General features: G+C 41.5%; 1 protein-coding gene across 1 annotated transcript in view; it reads right to left on the bottom strand.

The window, feature by feature from the left end:
- ACTN2 (actinin alpha 2) overlaps positions 1–16471 on the bottom strand; it is a 105833-nt gene that overhangs the window by 41890 nt on the left and 47472 nt on the right. Inside the window, exons 3-7 of the mRNA XM_090044726.1 lie at positions 14698–14812; positions 13428–13547; positions 5445–5531; positions 4000–4087; positions 1054–1132 (exon numbers count right to left, since the gene is read on the bottom strand). Of these exons, the coding sequence (XP_089900852.1) occupies positions 1054–1132; positions 4000–4087; positions 5445–5531; positions 13428–13547; positions 14698–14812 (489 nt within the window). The remainder of the gene's footprint in view (positions 1–1053; positions 1133–3999; positions 4088–5444; positions 5532–13427; positions 13548–14697; positions 14813–16471) is intronic.

Genomic DNA, 16471 nt, shown 5'->3' with positions numbered 1-16471 from the left:
AGGAGAAGAAATGGAAAATCTGCCCTGTGATTTAGCAGTCTCTCTCACAAATGAATGTAGTATTGAACAAATTAAGACCATGGTGAACTTTTTACCTGACTGGAATTGGAGGGTATGTCAAGACAGTCTTATTTCGGAGCACAGGAAATTGCCCAAAGGAGAAACTTTCAGTATTTCACTTTTTCTTCTAGCATTGTTCTTTTGCCACTACCCTCAGCAAATCTGAGACTTGTGCTTACCTACATTCGCAAGAGCCACCAGTGTCCCAGACCTGATAGCTGAGATCATTACTATTTTTTTCTCTTTCCTTCCTTTTGTACAATTTCAAAACCAGTAAAATCACCAGTTTCCACCACAGTCTGATCAAGCCATCTGGGCCCTCTACATTCTGTTTTCTGATACTATTAAGCTCTCCATGTTTTGAGACCCAGTGATGTTAGGGTACTTGTTTTGTCTGGACTTGTAGGGATATGGGTGAAACTTTGGTAGAAGTAAAATAACAAGCAAGAAATATTGCTTCATAGCTTTTGATTTCTAGGTCTAGTTATTTCCCAAAAGCAATATTTACTCTAAAGAAACTTCCAACATAACCATGGGCCTGATTCTTGACTGTTCTGCAATTTGCACAGTCGTTTTCACCGCTGAAAAGAGGGTATAGAACGTTATCATCAATGTGACTGGAAAATGCCAGTTCATTAGAAATTTGATACCTACTTTGCACTGGTGTAAAGGAGTGCACAAGTTGCCTACTTGCAGAGGATCAAGCCAAGCATATGTTATAATAAAAATAATCAATTGACTGCCTTTTTATCATTGTACATCCTTGGAGGCTACAGTATAACTTTTTAATAATCATAATCCTGACGAATGGGTGCATGTATTCATGGGGAGAATGGTTTCCTTTTTTCCTCAAGATCAGTTTTGGCAGGAGGTTGCAAGGCCAGCCAGAGTTAGTAAGTACACCTCAGCTCATCCTTCAGGGAACATGCTAAGCAAACAGGAAGTGAACCAAATCACTGCAGGACAGCATGCTCTGCCACCCAGACTGATGACCTTATTTAGCTTGGAGTAGTCAATAAGATCAGGTCGGTGTCTGTGGATAAGTGCACATAATCCAAGGCCATCTTTCCAGCTTTGCAACAATAGAAAAATAAAATGGAAAAATAAGTTAATACAATCATGACATTTTACAGTTTGCAGTTTGCTCAAGGTTTAGTTGTATGCTCCTCTGGTATATCCAGGTAATAATGTCTCCTCACAGCAGGGCAATTATTAAGCTGTGTATTGACTCTTCTTCAGTCTTTGTATTACTGATCATGCTATTGGCAGACAAGGTTCTTTGAGTGAATATGATATGTTTTATTAGACCAACTGAATTGTTGGAAAAATTGTTCTTTGCAAGCTTTCAGGCACAAACACAAGCCTAAAAGCTTGCAAAGAACAACTTTTTTAACAACTTACTTTGTAAAATAAAAGATATCACATTTACCCAAAGAACCTTGTCTGCCTATGTCCTTAGACCAACACAGCTACAACCAACACCCCCTATCACGTTTTTGGCCTTTATACAGTATATTACTATGCAAAAAAGCTCTGAGATGAACCTATTTGATGCCCTGGGACAAAACAGAGTTGTTTGTCTTTCAGTGGCTGTGCATAATCTCCCATTACCTAAACAGAAGTACATGTTCATAATGACAATGGAAGAATTAAGTCTGGATGAATCTTCCAAGAGATCTTATTCAACCAAGGGATTTTTCCAGTGTCATCAATAAGATAAAATTATAATATCATAAATATATTTTTCATAAAGGAATGTACAGTCATGATGGAAAACATAATTAATTTATATACGCTGTATATAAGATGGATCTTATCCTGAAATCTGCTCAGCACACCTGCACTTCCTACTGACAACACTACAAGTTTCATAGATTTCATAGACATCAGAGCTGGAAGGGACCTCAGGAGATTATCGAGTCCAGCCCCCTGCCCCAGGGGAAGGAAGTCAGCCAGGGTCAAAGGATCCCAGCAAGATAAATGTCCAAATGTCTCTTAAAGGAGTCCATAATAAGTGCTTGCACCTCTGGCAGCAGCCTGTTCCAGGCCTTGGGGGCTCGGACAGTAAAGAAGTTCTTCGTTATGTCTAGCCCAAAACGATTTTGGAGGAGTTTGTGACCATTGGACCTTGTCATCCCTTGGGGCGCTCTGGTGAACAGATGTTCCCCCAGATCCTGATGCACACCCCTTACGTACTTATAGGCAGCCACCAGGTCACCCCTGAGCCTGCACTTTTCCAGGCTGAAGAGTCCCATAGCTCTCGGCCTCTCATCATAGAGCCTGTTCTCCTGCACTCTGATCATGTGCGTGGCTCTCCTCTGGACTCTCTCAAGCTTCTCCACATCATTTTTAAATTGTGGAGCCCAGAATTGGATGCAGTGCTCCAGCTGCAGCCTCACCAAGGCTGAGTACAGCAGGAGGATGACATCCTGAGAAGTTTCAGATGCTTCGTACACCTCAGAATCAGAACTGACAACACTGACTCTGGAGACAATCCTTACAAATGGATCCATTAAAAATCTGCCTTTTGGGAACCTTTCAGAGCTAATTTACAAGCATACGTTCTGGGCCTGAAAAACAGCTATTGCAGCTGAGATGGTACCAGAAGTCTTCAGAAGTTGTGTTAATTACCATGCACAAGCAAGAGACAATTCTTAAATAAAAAATTTGCTAATTGCTAAATTTGCAATTGCTAAAATACTTTCTGTTACTCAAAGTCAAAATCCAATGAACCTAAGAGTTCTGTGACTCTATGAATCCAGTGGCCCTAAGCATCAAACTATGATAAAAACATATTCTCTATGCAGTAACATACAGTATACGACAATAAAATCCTTTAGGACATAAGCTTAGAAGGAAAAACTGAAGAAAACATATCTGCTGCTTTGAATGCAAATGTAAATCAGGGTTCTGGAGGAATAGGAGGGTTGTTTATTCTCTACAGAGTATGAAAGGCAAAATATGCAAATTTAAATATTAAGGTTTTGATCCTATGGATGGCTGCCCATGTCTGCATGATGGTCTACCAAAATCAGCCGTTATCTATTCCTGCAGGATACACCATATCAAATTCTGATTCATTTAAAGCAACAGAATAAATAAATTAATACATTTTATTTGTTCTAAAATATTTATAAACTGTAGGTCTCTGTATGAATTATATGAAGACCAAGGCAATGGAAACTAAGATGGAATAGCCCTTTAATAAGGAATCTGATCACAATTACATTGCTTTTTGAGCAGAACTAACTCCAGGGTTCATGTGTTGGTGAACCAGGTCATCTGAATAGCCAAGGCCACAACTGATGTGAAGCTGCTAATATAGGCAACGTGCCTGTGACCTGGAAGTCAGAGGCAGATTTTCATTAAATAAACAAAAAAGAGGCTGAGCCATCCCTTCTGTCTCCAGTTCAAGTAATGCTAATGAACTTGATTCCAGTATTGGATTTGTTTGAAGTGTTCCGCTTTTCTTCTGAGTCACATTTTCAGCACTTTGTGGAAGCCATTAACATAATGTCAGACTGTACAAATAAGGGTGATTCACCATAATGGAATAAATGTTGATAGTATTACATACATCAAACTGGAATTTGGCCCCTAAGGCTTTAATAATGACATTCAGAGGCTGCCATTAGAAAGTCAGGAGTGTTCCTAGAATAGAAGCCATTCATCCAATACCATTGTGTGGTCACTTCGGACAAATGCTGATTTTTATACAGTAACCATTGAAAAAAGCTAAGAGCATTTTGCCCCAAACGCCAAGTTATATTAAAAATGCACTTCTACTAACAAAACTCATACTATGAGGGTGCAGCAGAAGAGGACAAAAGTCTTGGTTCATGGGTAAGGGTCAAATTATGCTTTCACTTACAGCTGTACAAAACTGAGCAAAATCTGACTCAAAGCATGTTTAGTTGATCAAACCCCATGGGATTTTACCTGAGGTGGAAGTTCTGAATGTTCACATTTCTGTAAGGAGCAGTTTTCCTTTGACACCACAGCAGCAGCCCTTCTTTAGCAGAGGTCTCTAAATGGGACACGGGAGAGAAAACAGGAGACTGAAAAGGAGCCCAGACCATTTCCTAACATTTTAAGTTCACAGCCTAGAATTCATTAATAACTGTCATTTATTCAGGGGGCTGCATGGAATATGTTGGAGGTTTTAATCCATTTCCAAGTAGACAAGTATGCATGTCACAGAACACAATGGCAACAGAACACTTTGCAGCTTCGTTGACAGGCTAAACATGAAGCAAGGGCTGAATGGACCACAAAAGCTGAATGACTTCTGACTCTACAGCTGGTTCTCTTAGGTCCATCCTATAACTCATGCACAAAAGTCTAGCACCTTTTGCATATTCAGAACTGATTTAAAGAGAGATACGAGGTTAATAAGGAAGAAAATATACCTATTCAGATGAGATTTGCAAAGAAGTGAAGAGATATAGGTATTTGCATCAGAAGGCAGGAAGTGTAAAAGCTGGCAAGATAAAGGGGAAATGGCAGAAGCAGGGTAGACAGAAGTGAGGGTAAATCCACAAGAGAGCAGGGAGGGGTTTGATGGTGCAGTTGCAGACCCCTTTAATTCCTGCTTCATTCAAAATTTAAAACAAACAAGCTGTCAGGAACAGTGGCATTTCTATTCAGGCAGAGCTGAAGAAGCAACTGACTCCATAGTTCATTATTAGCTACTTGATCCCTGCTAATCTCTTCACTCCATAAGTGTTATGCTAATCAAGCTCTCCTGTCTGCCATCTACTCCTAGTAATGCTTCTCTGCTTACCACCAGCATGCCCAATCAAGGTGTGCCACTGCCCAGGAACCTGTACTGCGTGGCTTTCTTCCTAGAAGATTTGAACCTGTTAACAAATCAGAGATGGCCAAGATAGGGGCAGGGATGAAGGTAGATCAAACTGCAGTGCTGCAGTCAGAGGCAAGAGGGAGTTGCAAATATGAGGCAAAGAGGTAAGTTGGCAGTCCACATCGTTGAAAGGGCAGATAAAGGGCAGGACCCCAGAGTACATTACTGCATAAATTCCAGATAGCTTGAAGTCCAGATGGCATCCCAGGAAGGCTGCTGTAACTTAGATAGGACCTTATAAAAATACTGTCTGTGGCCTGTGCCGTGGTAAGGGTGAAATGACCGTGCCCCCAAACACTGATCTAATTGCCAGCAGCGGGTATCTCACTGCATCTTTTTCAGTGAATAATCAGAGGACTTTTGTTCTTAATGCCACCAACTCTACCACACAATTCACTTTACAAATGTGTCACCTTACTTTTCAGTGATGTGTCTAAAATAATGTTTTAAACCAAACCATATCAACTCAGGTTGACATAACGTTGTCCCAACAATTTTAAGAAAGCCAGAGGCATATTCTTACCTTCTACGGAAATATCCTGAATAGCAAAGCGAAGGATGATAGTCCAGATCATACCCAGGGTCATTTTCACATTGCCATCAACAATTTCTAAGGTAAACAAAAAGAAAGCATAGAATTAATTAAATATGGCTTGCTATGTATTGTCTTACTTTAATCATGCTCTAATCATTTGTTACACAGTTAACAATACAGTTCTTAGTTACAAAGAGCTTCTTTTAGTTACTTTTTCAACAGGATCATGCTTCTGTTTCAGTTGTGATAAGCTTGAAAATTACTTATGGTTACAGTGACCTAACACCTTCATAGTAAATGGCTTTTGTTCAGTTAATTGCATCTTTTTAAAGCTTTCACTTTTTGGCCTGACTTTTCTATAGGATGAATCTTTGGCTGAAGGAGAAAGTTTGAATAAAAACAACCTTGCAAAGCAAGTGAAAAAAACCCCCTTCTTTGCATATTTTAAACAACTCCTAAATTACCAAGACGCTTTAAAAAATATTATCCATAGTTCATAGCTGAGGCCAGATTTTCAAAAATGCCTGGCAGTCAGCAGCCCCAGCTAAGAATATTGGAAGCTACTTGTTACTAAGCGTGTTTGAAAACATGCCACAGGATGTAGTTGCACCTTTTAGTTGCCACTTTTGGTTTGACCAAGTTATGAGGGATTTCATTTAAAAAACAACAAGAAGAAGAAAGCACTTGGGTATATGCACTGTTTGGTATATATTTTTCAGGCATATATTAAAAATGTCTTCTTAATAGGCACATGCACTTATATCATTCAAATGGCACCTCTGTAGTTTGAGAATCTAGCTCCAGACATTGCACATATGTTTTAATAATGCAATAATTAATGCTAAAAAGATTACCAGTTTATTATTTTTCCACTTCACCCTTAGGGGTTCCTCCTAATTTTTTCAAGGGTTTTCCTTCCCTGCTCACAGACTTCATGGGACATAAGCATTGCCATCATATTGGCCAGAAAAATGATCAATCTTCTGAAATGCTCCATGAATTATATAGAACTTGAACCTTCTCAGTCAATCAAATATAGCCAAATAATAATTGATTTCTATTTCCATGCCCCCCCAACTTATACATTTCCTTGAACTCATAATGCAGCATGTCTCTGGTCCGCATAATTACTATAGTCATTTTTTTCAGTTCTCAAAATGTACAGTAGATGAATTGCAGTACTCAGGGGGGCATTGCTGATTGGCTGACAATCAGTACATGGATTTGCATAATCACTGTATAATTATTTTGCAGTAGCAGCTATGCTGCAAGTATAGGAATTTTTTTGCTTTCACTGGCTACAGCAGTTTCTCTCCTCATACTGTTCCTGAAGGAATATTCACACTAGTTGCCAGTTTCATCTTTTTGGTCTCTTTAGGTGAAAAAGCCAAACATGTGTGAAGAACAAGGAAAGAATACAAAAAAAATCAGGACAAGGAAGTTGTTAAACTGCTAAAAATGCTAATGTGATATTAAAAAAAAAAATCTTTTTCTCTTCCTCCACAAGCCACCAGAAATATTGTCCCCAAAGTAATTCTTACATTTGTGTGTACATTTCCCTTCTCTGTTTTGGGAGAACTACAATCCTTATTTTTCAGTTCACTCCAGAACTCACATACACAAAATTGTATCATAAATATTCCAGAGAAAAGAGAAGAATTTGAAAGTTTTCAAATATTAATATGTAGTTTTACAACTATTACTCCCATTTTACAAGAAGAAAGAAAAAGAGAGGGTTTTCAGCAGAACTAAGCTAGATCTCCTGGGTGTTCAGCCTAGGTCTGCTTCTCACTTACACTATAGCTTAGTTACACTATCCAGGATCAGAGAAAGGTACTTAGCCACCTTAGTCTGAAGTCAGATAGAAGAAAGGACAAAGTGGCACCTTAGGATATCTATACATGAGCGCAAAGGCTGCTCTGATGTGCTGGAATACCAACATGTTGGAGCAGATTAACTGAGTCTGCTGGAGCATAGTATTTGCAAGCATATCAGCGTTCCCGCGCTTGAAAATGGCAGTGGGGGTACTTAAACTGAAGCTCGCTGCCATTTTTAAGTTCAGGGACACTGACACAGGAGACAGAGCGGAGCTTTAATTAGACTGGCTCTCAGAGCCAGTCTAATTAAAGTGCTGTACACCCCACCCTCAGAGCATGTGTAAAAGTATCCTTATAGATTAACATAATAGCCTAAGGGGATTCGTCATCTTCAACCTTCAAGCTCTATATATGCAACAAAACAATGCAGGAGAACTTCAGAAATACTAAGAAACCATCTTCTTCACCTAACCTACTCCAAAAGGGATTAACATAAACAAGACATACTTACCTAAGCTACTAAACTAAGAGATATTAACCTGGAGACACATGCAGCTACTATGCTGCAGACTCAAATGTACTACTAAAAATACACAAGAGACAGCCATCCAAGTGGAAGCAGCTATTACAACAGTAGACCTCTCACAGACAGTGCACCAGCAACATAGGAAGGAATCAAGGCAGCAGTACCAAAAAGACCAGCATCATAAACTGGTCACAGCACCCTCTATCCCATTCTGAAATATCTGTATTCTTTAAAGGCCTGAGCTTCTTTCCAGAGAAGCAACCTGAGGAGATACTAATATGTGGAGAATTAAAAGAATTCTTCTGCAGACCTTGCCTGAAGGAATACTTCCACACCCAGGTTAGAAACACCTCCAGGCTCTGACAACCTTCCTGCCACAACTGAGAAAAAAAGCAATAATTAAACATCAGACTGGACATCTCCCAGAGGATGTAACCACACAGTGAACTAATTTATTGGCTGCTTCAGGAAGAAAGGTAACAGCCAAATTCTCAGCAAAAGCCAGGATCCCAACAAACTCTCTTCCTCAGACAAAAAACCCATAGACTCCCTAACATCCAGAAGTGAAATAGTAATCAAACCAGAGGATAAAGGTGGAGCTATAGTCATCCTCAACTGTCAAGATTATAGCAAGACATACAAAAAACTAGAACTCTTGATTACAAAATGATACCTTTTATTTGACCAACTGGAAAATGGCAAGAAAATTGTCCTTTTCTGCAAGCTTTTGGGATCAAAGTCCATTTGTCAGGCTCTGGGAAAAGTGTAGATGGTGCAAGCTGGTAAAAAGTCCCCATAGGTAGGAAACAAACTTAATTTTTGCACAGAGGGAGCAGGAGTACACCCCTGAAGATTATATCAATGGACCCAAAATACAACTATCTGACACCAAATACTATAAAGGGAAGAACTCCACATAAGTATTCACTCTACCACTGGTGCCATGCTACCAATGGATCTGCGGACCTTGGTTGGAGTTGCTATCTATCTAGAGGAATTCCCTCCCCATGGTGCAGACCGCCCTCTCACAACATCCTACCAGGCACAGAAAGGGGTCATATTCACTCAGGGTAGGATTTCTGTGCCTCCAGATCTGGCCAGACTGACAGTTCTTCACAAAAGCCAAGACTTGCTGTTGGCAGGCCACCCATACATGAAAAAGACCTACCAATTGCTTGTCCACTACTTCTGTTGGCCATGCCTGCATGAGACAGTCCAAGATTTCATCCACTCCTGTGACCTTTGTGCCTGCACTAAAAAACTCACATAAAAAACTTGTGGCTCCTCCATCCTCCTGTTTTCCCCTCTCCCTTAACCCTGCGGAGTCCTATTTCACTGGACTTTACTGTAGAGATACCTGAATCCAATGGGTATTATATGATCCTGATAGTGATAGATCAGTTAACCAAAATGTCTCACTTTATCCCATGCACAGGTCTGCCCTGGCCAAAGACACTGCCCAATTATGGCTACATCATGTGGTCTTCACCTTCATGGTTTCCCAGACTGCACAACATCCAATTATGAGCTCCAGTTCATTTCCCGAGTTTCATTTGTAAGGCTTTGCACTTGCTCAGAGTCTATGCCCAGCTCTCATCCATATATGACCCACAAGCAGTCAAGCTGAGAGAACAAATCAGATTCTGGAACAGTAGCTTCAGTGTTACCTCAGTTTCCAGCAGAACAAAAGAGCCGTCCTGCTAGCACTTGTAGAGTTTGCCTACAAAAACCCCACTCATGCCTTGACTGAATAAAGCCCATTCTTTGCTAATTATGGATTCCACCCTAGCTACACCCTACCCTACTTGTCACTCTGGATAAAGCTGTGGCCAAAGACTGGGTACAACATGGGCAAGAGGTCCAAAATTAAAAGTCCATCTAGAAAAGACAAAAGACGCATACAAAGAACACACAGATCAGCAGGGCCTGCTTAGTCAGTAGGACAAAAGGTATGGCTGTCAACCAAATACTTCCACACCTGCTGGCCCTTGCAGTATCTGGATCACAGGTACATCAGTACCTTTTGTATTACCCAACAAATTAAGCTGGTCACAAATGAATTGCAACTCCCACCAACACTCACAATCCATCTGGTATTTCAGATGTCCCTGTTCAAGCCCTACATGGAAAACTCACTCCTTCGTTAATCTCAGCTTCCTCTAGCATCCATAATGGTTCAAGGACAAGAAGATTACTTACTTCAAGAGATTCTAGACTCAAGACAAAGGTGAGGAAAATTATGCTGTATTATTACTAGACTGTGAGGGTTACAGGCCAGACAAATGCACGTGGGAGCCCGAGGAAGCCTGCAGAAAACATGCTGCTGATCTGGTAAAAAATTTTCATGAGGACCACCCAGAAAAGCCTGGGCCAGGGTTCCCTAGGTCAGGGATGATAAAAATATGGCCCACAGGCCAGATCCAGCCCCCAGAAGGACTTTGTCTAACCTGTGGTGGGTCCCTCAGTCCCACCTGGTGCAGGCACCATCTGGCCGGTGACATGTTCTACAGCCCCCAGGCATGCAGCGGACCTGGAGCATGTCCACAGCTGGACTCCATTTCCTGGCATCCCCTGTGGCAGTGGCTCCTTTTAGCTGCTGCCACCATCAAACCCATTCCCATGTGGGCAGGCCCCAATTCCTGGGCTGAGTGCAGACCCCAGCCCCAGTCCAAGCAAGGGTTGGGGTCCCTGCAGCATCTGCTCCAGACCTGCCTGCCCCAGTCACAATAAATGGTGGTGGCAGATCTGGTGTGGGAGTCCAGGTCCCACTTTTTCCTGCCACCACTGCCCATCATGGCAGGTCTGCAGTGAGTGCTACAGAGACCCCAACCCCCATGTGTGGGGTGGGCCAGGGCCAGGGCGGGAGTCAGGGCTGTGGACTTAGCTCAGGGCTTGGGCCCTGCCCACTCCAGTCTCCATCCCACATAGGGAAGCTTGGTGAACTGTTGTGGAGGGAGGTGGGGGGAAATGTGCTAACCTGGCCCATGACAGTTCCACAAACCTCCCTATGTGGCTCATGGGCCCAAGTAATTACCCCCACTATGGTGTTGCAGGAGCAGGGGAGTCGGGGAAGTAATGTCAGGTCATGACCTTGAACCTAGGGCCTCAGCCTGCCTGGTATGACCACTTATCCCAGTCTGTCATGACCATAGTGGAGCATGAGCTTGGAGGGAGGTGGTCAGAACCCAATATCCAGCTCACTCCCTGCAACCAGAGTGGCCAGCCAGGATCAGTGGACCCTTTACCCCCTACTACTAAAACCCGGAAGAGGAACTGTCTTGTACTGAGGCTCCAACAAGGCTCCATCTTGTACTGAGGCTGCCTCACTTAGCTACCCAACCTGGCTTGCCCACAGATCCTGAGTTTGGCCTGACCCTTTGGCTCCCTAATCTGACTCTGGTTTGATCTCCCATATAACCAGATACCTGACCTGGCCAGCCTCCTGACCCCATTCTCTGCCCGATCCTCTGATTCAGTTCCCCAAATGGATCTTCTGGCTTCTAGGCTCCCCTACACTCAGACTCTATACACCCCTCTTGGTTGCTTCTTTCGATCCCCAGACCTGGCCACCCACAACCCAGCATGACACTGTGCTTGCTTTCCTCCTCAGAACTGATGAAAAATGTCTTGCATTCAAAAACTTCTCTACCTTTATCCCAAACATGCCGCAGGTCCAATAAAAGATATCAAACAAAAAAAATCCTTGCCTCTTTTATAGACTAACAAATTCAGATAGGCATAAGCTTTCATAAACAACAAATTACTTCATCAGACACTATGAATGGACCTTCAGGGAGCAGCATTGTAAACAGAAAGCAGCTATTTGAATTTGGACCATTCTGAACACAATCCAGTTTGTGGATGATGTCTTGTGTTCAAGGTGTTTTTTTAAAGTTTGACCCATTATCTTAAAAAACAAAATTTTAAAAAACACTTTGCCCTGTTAAAAGGAATAGCCAACAATTTCAAAAATAGATAATTAAAGTTGGGGTCTAAACTCAATCATCCTGATTTTTGAAATACAAACTTCCCCAACAACTCACACTGAAACCCAGGAGGGCTGGGGACTGCCTTAAGTGACTGCATACAAATTCAGAAGCTTAACACCAGCGAACTAGTCCCAGATGTTGAAAAGCACTTAGGTGGAATTGAGGTGTATAAATCCAAGTAAGCCGTGCAGAAAATCCATCTCATCAATTAGGTAAGTAAGATTCTTTCAGTGCCTACATTTTCACCAGGAACATTATTTAGACTCCTACAGTTCTGACACTGCATGTACCCAAAACAGTCACCATCTTGGGAGAGATGAACCTACTAATATCTGTTTCACACTTAACCGGATTTGGGATTCACAGACTGGACACCCCTTGCACTTAAGTGCTCACAGGCAGTCATGTCAGCAGGCCCACATAAACAGATAGCCCACATAAACAGTGTTGCATTCAGTGCAAAGTATAGCAATCATAGCCACTTTCATTCAGAAATATATCTGGAGGAAGAGGTGGCAGTCATGGTGCCATTGCTACCACCAATATATTGGGAAGTAGGTCACTCCCAAAAATGGAAGACCTTGGTTTTAGGCTCTTTGGAGCCTTAGGAGTTCAAAGTCACACCTTCCACCTCCCAGGAGAGGGTCTTAACTATCAAGCTATGCTGAGGCAGGGGGTGCTGTCCACTCTTCCTGTTGAGGTTGAGCCACAGGGCAGCAAAGAATACAAGGTATCTGGGACCAAACATCTAGGATATCCCATCAAGGATATGCTAGGTACTAAGTAGGCACAGTTCACCATATTTACAAGATGGCAATAAAACACAATCACAAAGCAATTACCTCAATACATTTCCTGTATAAATGATTGCTCTCTAAGTATTCAATAAATGAACATGAAGTGCTGGATGAAGTACAGTCTAGAATCTGATTTCTAAAGGAACTATCATTTTTAACAGCATGTTGAAAGATAGGAAGGCACTGAAAGAAGCAAATATTCTCTTAATCTTCAGGGGAAAGGAATGAGCAGCAGCTAAGGCATTTTAGGCCTTTTGACTGGCATGCCACAAATTAAGACCCATGCCCTCTCTAAGTGCTACTCCAATCCCCTTCACCTGCCTGATCTGCTGCACTGCTTTCTGCTCCCTGTCCTTCTGCAGTAGTGCTGCCTGTCCCCTCCCGCCTGCTGCATGCCACTCACAGAAGTTACCTGTGCCACTTGGCGGTTGGTTCCCCCTGTTCTATAGTCCACAGTCCCAGCCAAACCCCAACATTTCCATGTGCCTGTAAAGTTTCTGCTTCTTGTCCTCCCCCTACTGCAGAGAAGCCATCGACATTCAGATGTTTTGGGCGCCTTCTATGTCCAAGGGACATACTCCCAAGGGAAGTGGTGCTGGCTCCTACCTTGGGGGTCTTTAAGAGGAGGCTTGACGATTACCTAGCTGGGGTCATATGGGCCCAATATTCTCTCCTGCCCAGGGTAGGGGGTCGGACTTGAGGATCTACTTAGGTCCCTTCCAACCCTACATCTATGAGTCAAAGAAGAACCAGCACAACCTGGTCCCAAGTCCCTGTATCAAATTTGTTTGAGAAATGTAGGGCCTGGCAACCAAGGCCAGCTGGCAAGTCCTTCCACGTACCTTCTGCACCAATTGACACAAGTTTCACTCCTTTGCTGGCGATAAAATCCAGGGCTTTGTTGACATTAGCTATTTTATGGAAGCGCATCTTTCCTCTGTCTGGCTTTGGTAGTCTTTCTCCTGTAGGAAAACAAATGTGATGTTATTGTTACAGGCACCTAGCTACATGCACACAAGTGAATAGAAAAATTTAGAATGTATGTGCACTATATGATGTCTAAGAGCTAACAGCTATCCTGCAGGTATTTTTCTGAAATAATGTCAAGTGCCTTTGAACAAAACCCCAAAGAGCAAATTCAAATGAAGAAGTGACAGGCTTTGATCTCTTTAGTACAGCAGTAAAACCTCACAAACATTTTTACATTTGCCCCAAATACCTTAAAAACATATGAATACATTTACTTTCCAAATTTCATTTTCCTGCTAATAGCTGTTTTAGAGTAGTTGAATATTAAAAAAGGAAGGGCAGAAGCCCTTCTGCACAGTGTATCACCCTTTCCTGTCTGATTACAAGGTGAGTCTGAATTATATAAATCAGACAGCCATATTTCAGGGCCATGCTGCCACCACCTGGTATCCAAGGTTGCACAATCTTGACTTTTCCAATGGTCAAGAATGTAATTATAATCTTCTCGAAAAATATCTTAGAAATGCTCTTTTTACCATGCTCCCTCCCTTTCCCCTCTATCATCAACTAGGTCACCTTCTCCCCGTGTCCCATAGCTTCCCCAGTTTATTACAGACCCCATTGGCAGCTGCACCTTTTAAATGGAAAGGGGAAAGGATGAATTAGCTAGTTAAACATAAGTCAAAGGGAGATGTTGGATGATGAACACTTAAAATTAGGGCACTTATTTTTGGTCCCTAAATATGAACTTAGAATCCTGATGTTAAGTATCCATAAGACAAAACTGGGGGAGAGAACCCCATAAAGAAATTTATTAAGGAAATCAGTGTGAGGTGGACAAATTATCCATTTCTTCTACCTTTTAACAGTAGCGGGAAACTAAGGCTTTTATTTTCAGCATCAGAGCAGCTGCAGCAATCAATTCACTCAGGATGCTCAATAAATGAAGCTCAGAGCTCATTCATTTGGCAGTGAGCTGGTAAGAATTACGTATTGAAGTGCAGATTTGTTGGTCTCAGCTGCTTGACAACAGAATTTCTCCTGACTGACCTATATGGGATTTATTTCCGCCATATAATATGTACGCTGAGGAGTTCTAGATTAAAATGCAGGGAGCATTAAAAGTTTTTATTTGAAACGAACCTGAGATGACCTCCAAGAGGAGCATCAATTTAAGGCCATTCCTGAAGTCCTCTTCAATGTTCTCGATCTGCGTGCCTGCTTTCCTGAGGTGGGAATTGCACCAGGCTGTGAATGTCTGCAATAGCAATTAAAAACACACTTGTCACTGTGGCATCTTTCAAAACAACTGCTAAAATACCTGAGGAAATACTGCATCTGAGCTTGTCAAGACTGTGAAGGAGAAAGAGTTATTCAATTCCCATTAATTTTAAGTATTCAGGCTGGCTTGAAATTCTCATCCTACACATTCATGATGCACTTCGAAGATAAAACAGTCCCTCTGCTCTATGAGAGACAAGTATTTTCCTGAATTATGCTTTCTTCAAAAGATGCTCTATGTGTGTAGGCACAATGTGTTTTACAGCCACTACTGTACTTAAGGACATAATCATCAAACAGGCCTGCTCATGCATTGTCAGGCTAAGAAAGGGTGTGTGTGTGTGTGTGTGTGTAAAAACCTCCAACTATGGATTGTCAGTGCCACCGCAGGCTGTCATCTGTGTGTGGACTACTGACTTCATAGGTAAGGACATGTGCTTCTCACCTCTTTTATTCATGAATCACAGAATTATGGTCATGGGCATTTATCGGATAGAAGTGAGGAAAGGAGGAAAAGAAAACCTCTCTTCACTTGCTGAAATCGGAGCACCAGTGAGGTAATCCTGGTACTTACAAATAAAGATGAAGAGAAACAAAATGCCGTCGTAAACAAGGGCACTTAAGAAAAGAGTACATCCCAGTTGCTCTGTCTGTTTATGATGATCTCTGCATAGAGACTTCAGAATAATTTCCATATTTTAATAGGGCCTGATTCATCATAGATTTTGTAAAAATGTAGATTCTTCCTTATATTAACTTCCAAACACTGACCATATCTAAGTTTTCAGAATCAAAATTATCATGAAAGACAACATGATGACCACATTTATCCCTGTAAAAGCATTGGGCATAATTCTCCTCTCACTTACAAGGGTATAAAACAGAATCTTAGTCCAATCTTAGTCCAACCTTAGTCAATAGTTATGCACCAGTCTAAAACTTGTGTAAATAAATTTTAAAACATTGTAAATGTTTGGTACAGTGATTCTTAATCAGGGTGCCATGGGGTGCTATGCAATGTTAGCACTGTGAAGTGTGAAAACTTGACTTACAGGGATTTCAAATAGGAATCTATACTGTCAAAAACATCCTGATCTGTTGTGGTCTTTCTGAGCTCTTTGCAACAGAATTGCTGTTTTATTCTTCTGCAGTCAAAAAGTGAGTGAAAGTTAAGATCTGGCATTTTCCAAAGAGTGCCCTGAGTTCAACAAGGAGTTCCTTAAGTCTAAAAAGGTTGAGAACCACCAGTGTAGTAGCTTAAAATGACCATATTCCAGAAGAGATTATTTTTCTGTCTTCTAATTCATTTATCAGTCTCTCTGGTGATTTTATACAAGTGTGCATGGGTGTACTATAGCTCTTCTTCATAAAAATGTGTTTTAAAATATTTCTGGGGAAAAAAATCAAGAACCTCTCTAACATAAGAAACATACTTTTGCTTCAAGTTTAAATAACCTGATGATATTTGTCTTGAATTCCATTTGCATGTAGAGTTTTATAAAGCTTTTCTACTTTCCTGCTAATATATGTGTCTTTTATTTGAAGAAATAAATTGACACACTCTAGTACTAAAAACGCCCTCAAGCTAGACGTTAGCAATCTCCTGGCTTTGAGCCACACTACTGAACCTGCCTTC

This window comes from Crocodylus siamensis, chromosome 1, assembly GCF_052110815.1.
Source record: "Crocodylus siamensis isolate JL-2025a chromosome 1, ASM5211081v1, whole genome shotgun sequence".
In the NCBI taxonomy this organism is placed as follows: domain Eukaryota; kingdom Metazoa; phylum Chordata; order Crocodylia; family Crocodylidae; genus Crocodylus; species Crocodylus siamensis.
This window is presented reverse-complemented; position numbering and strand designations above follow the sequence as displayed.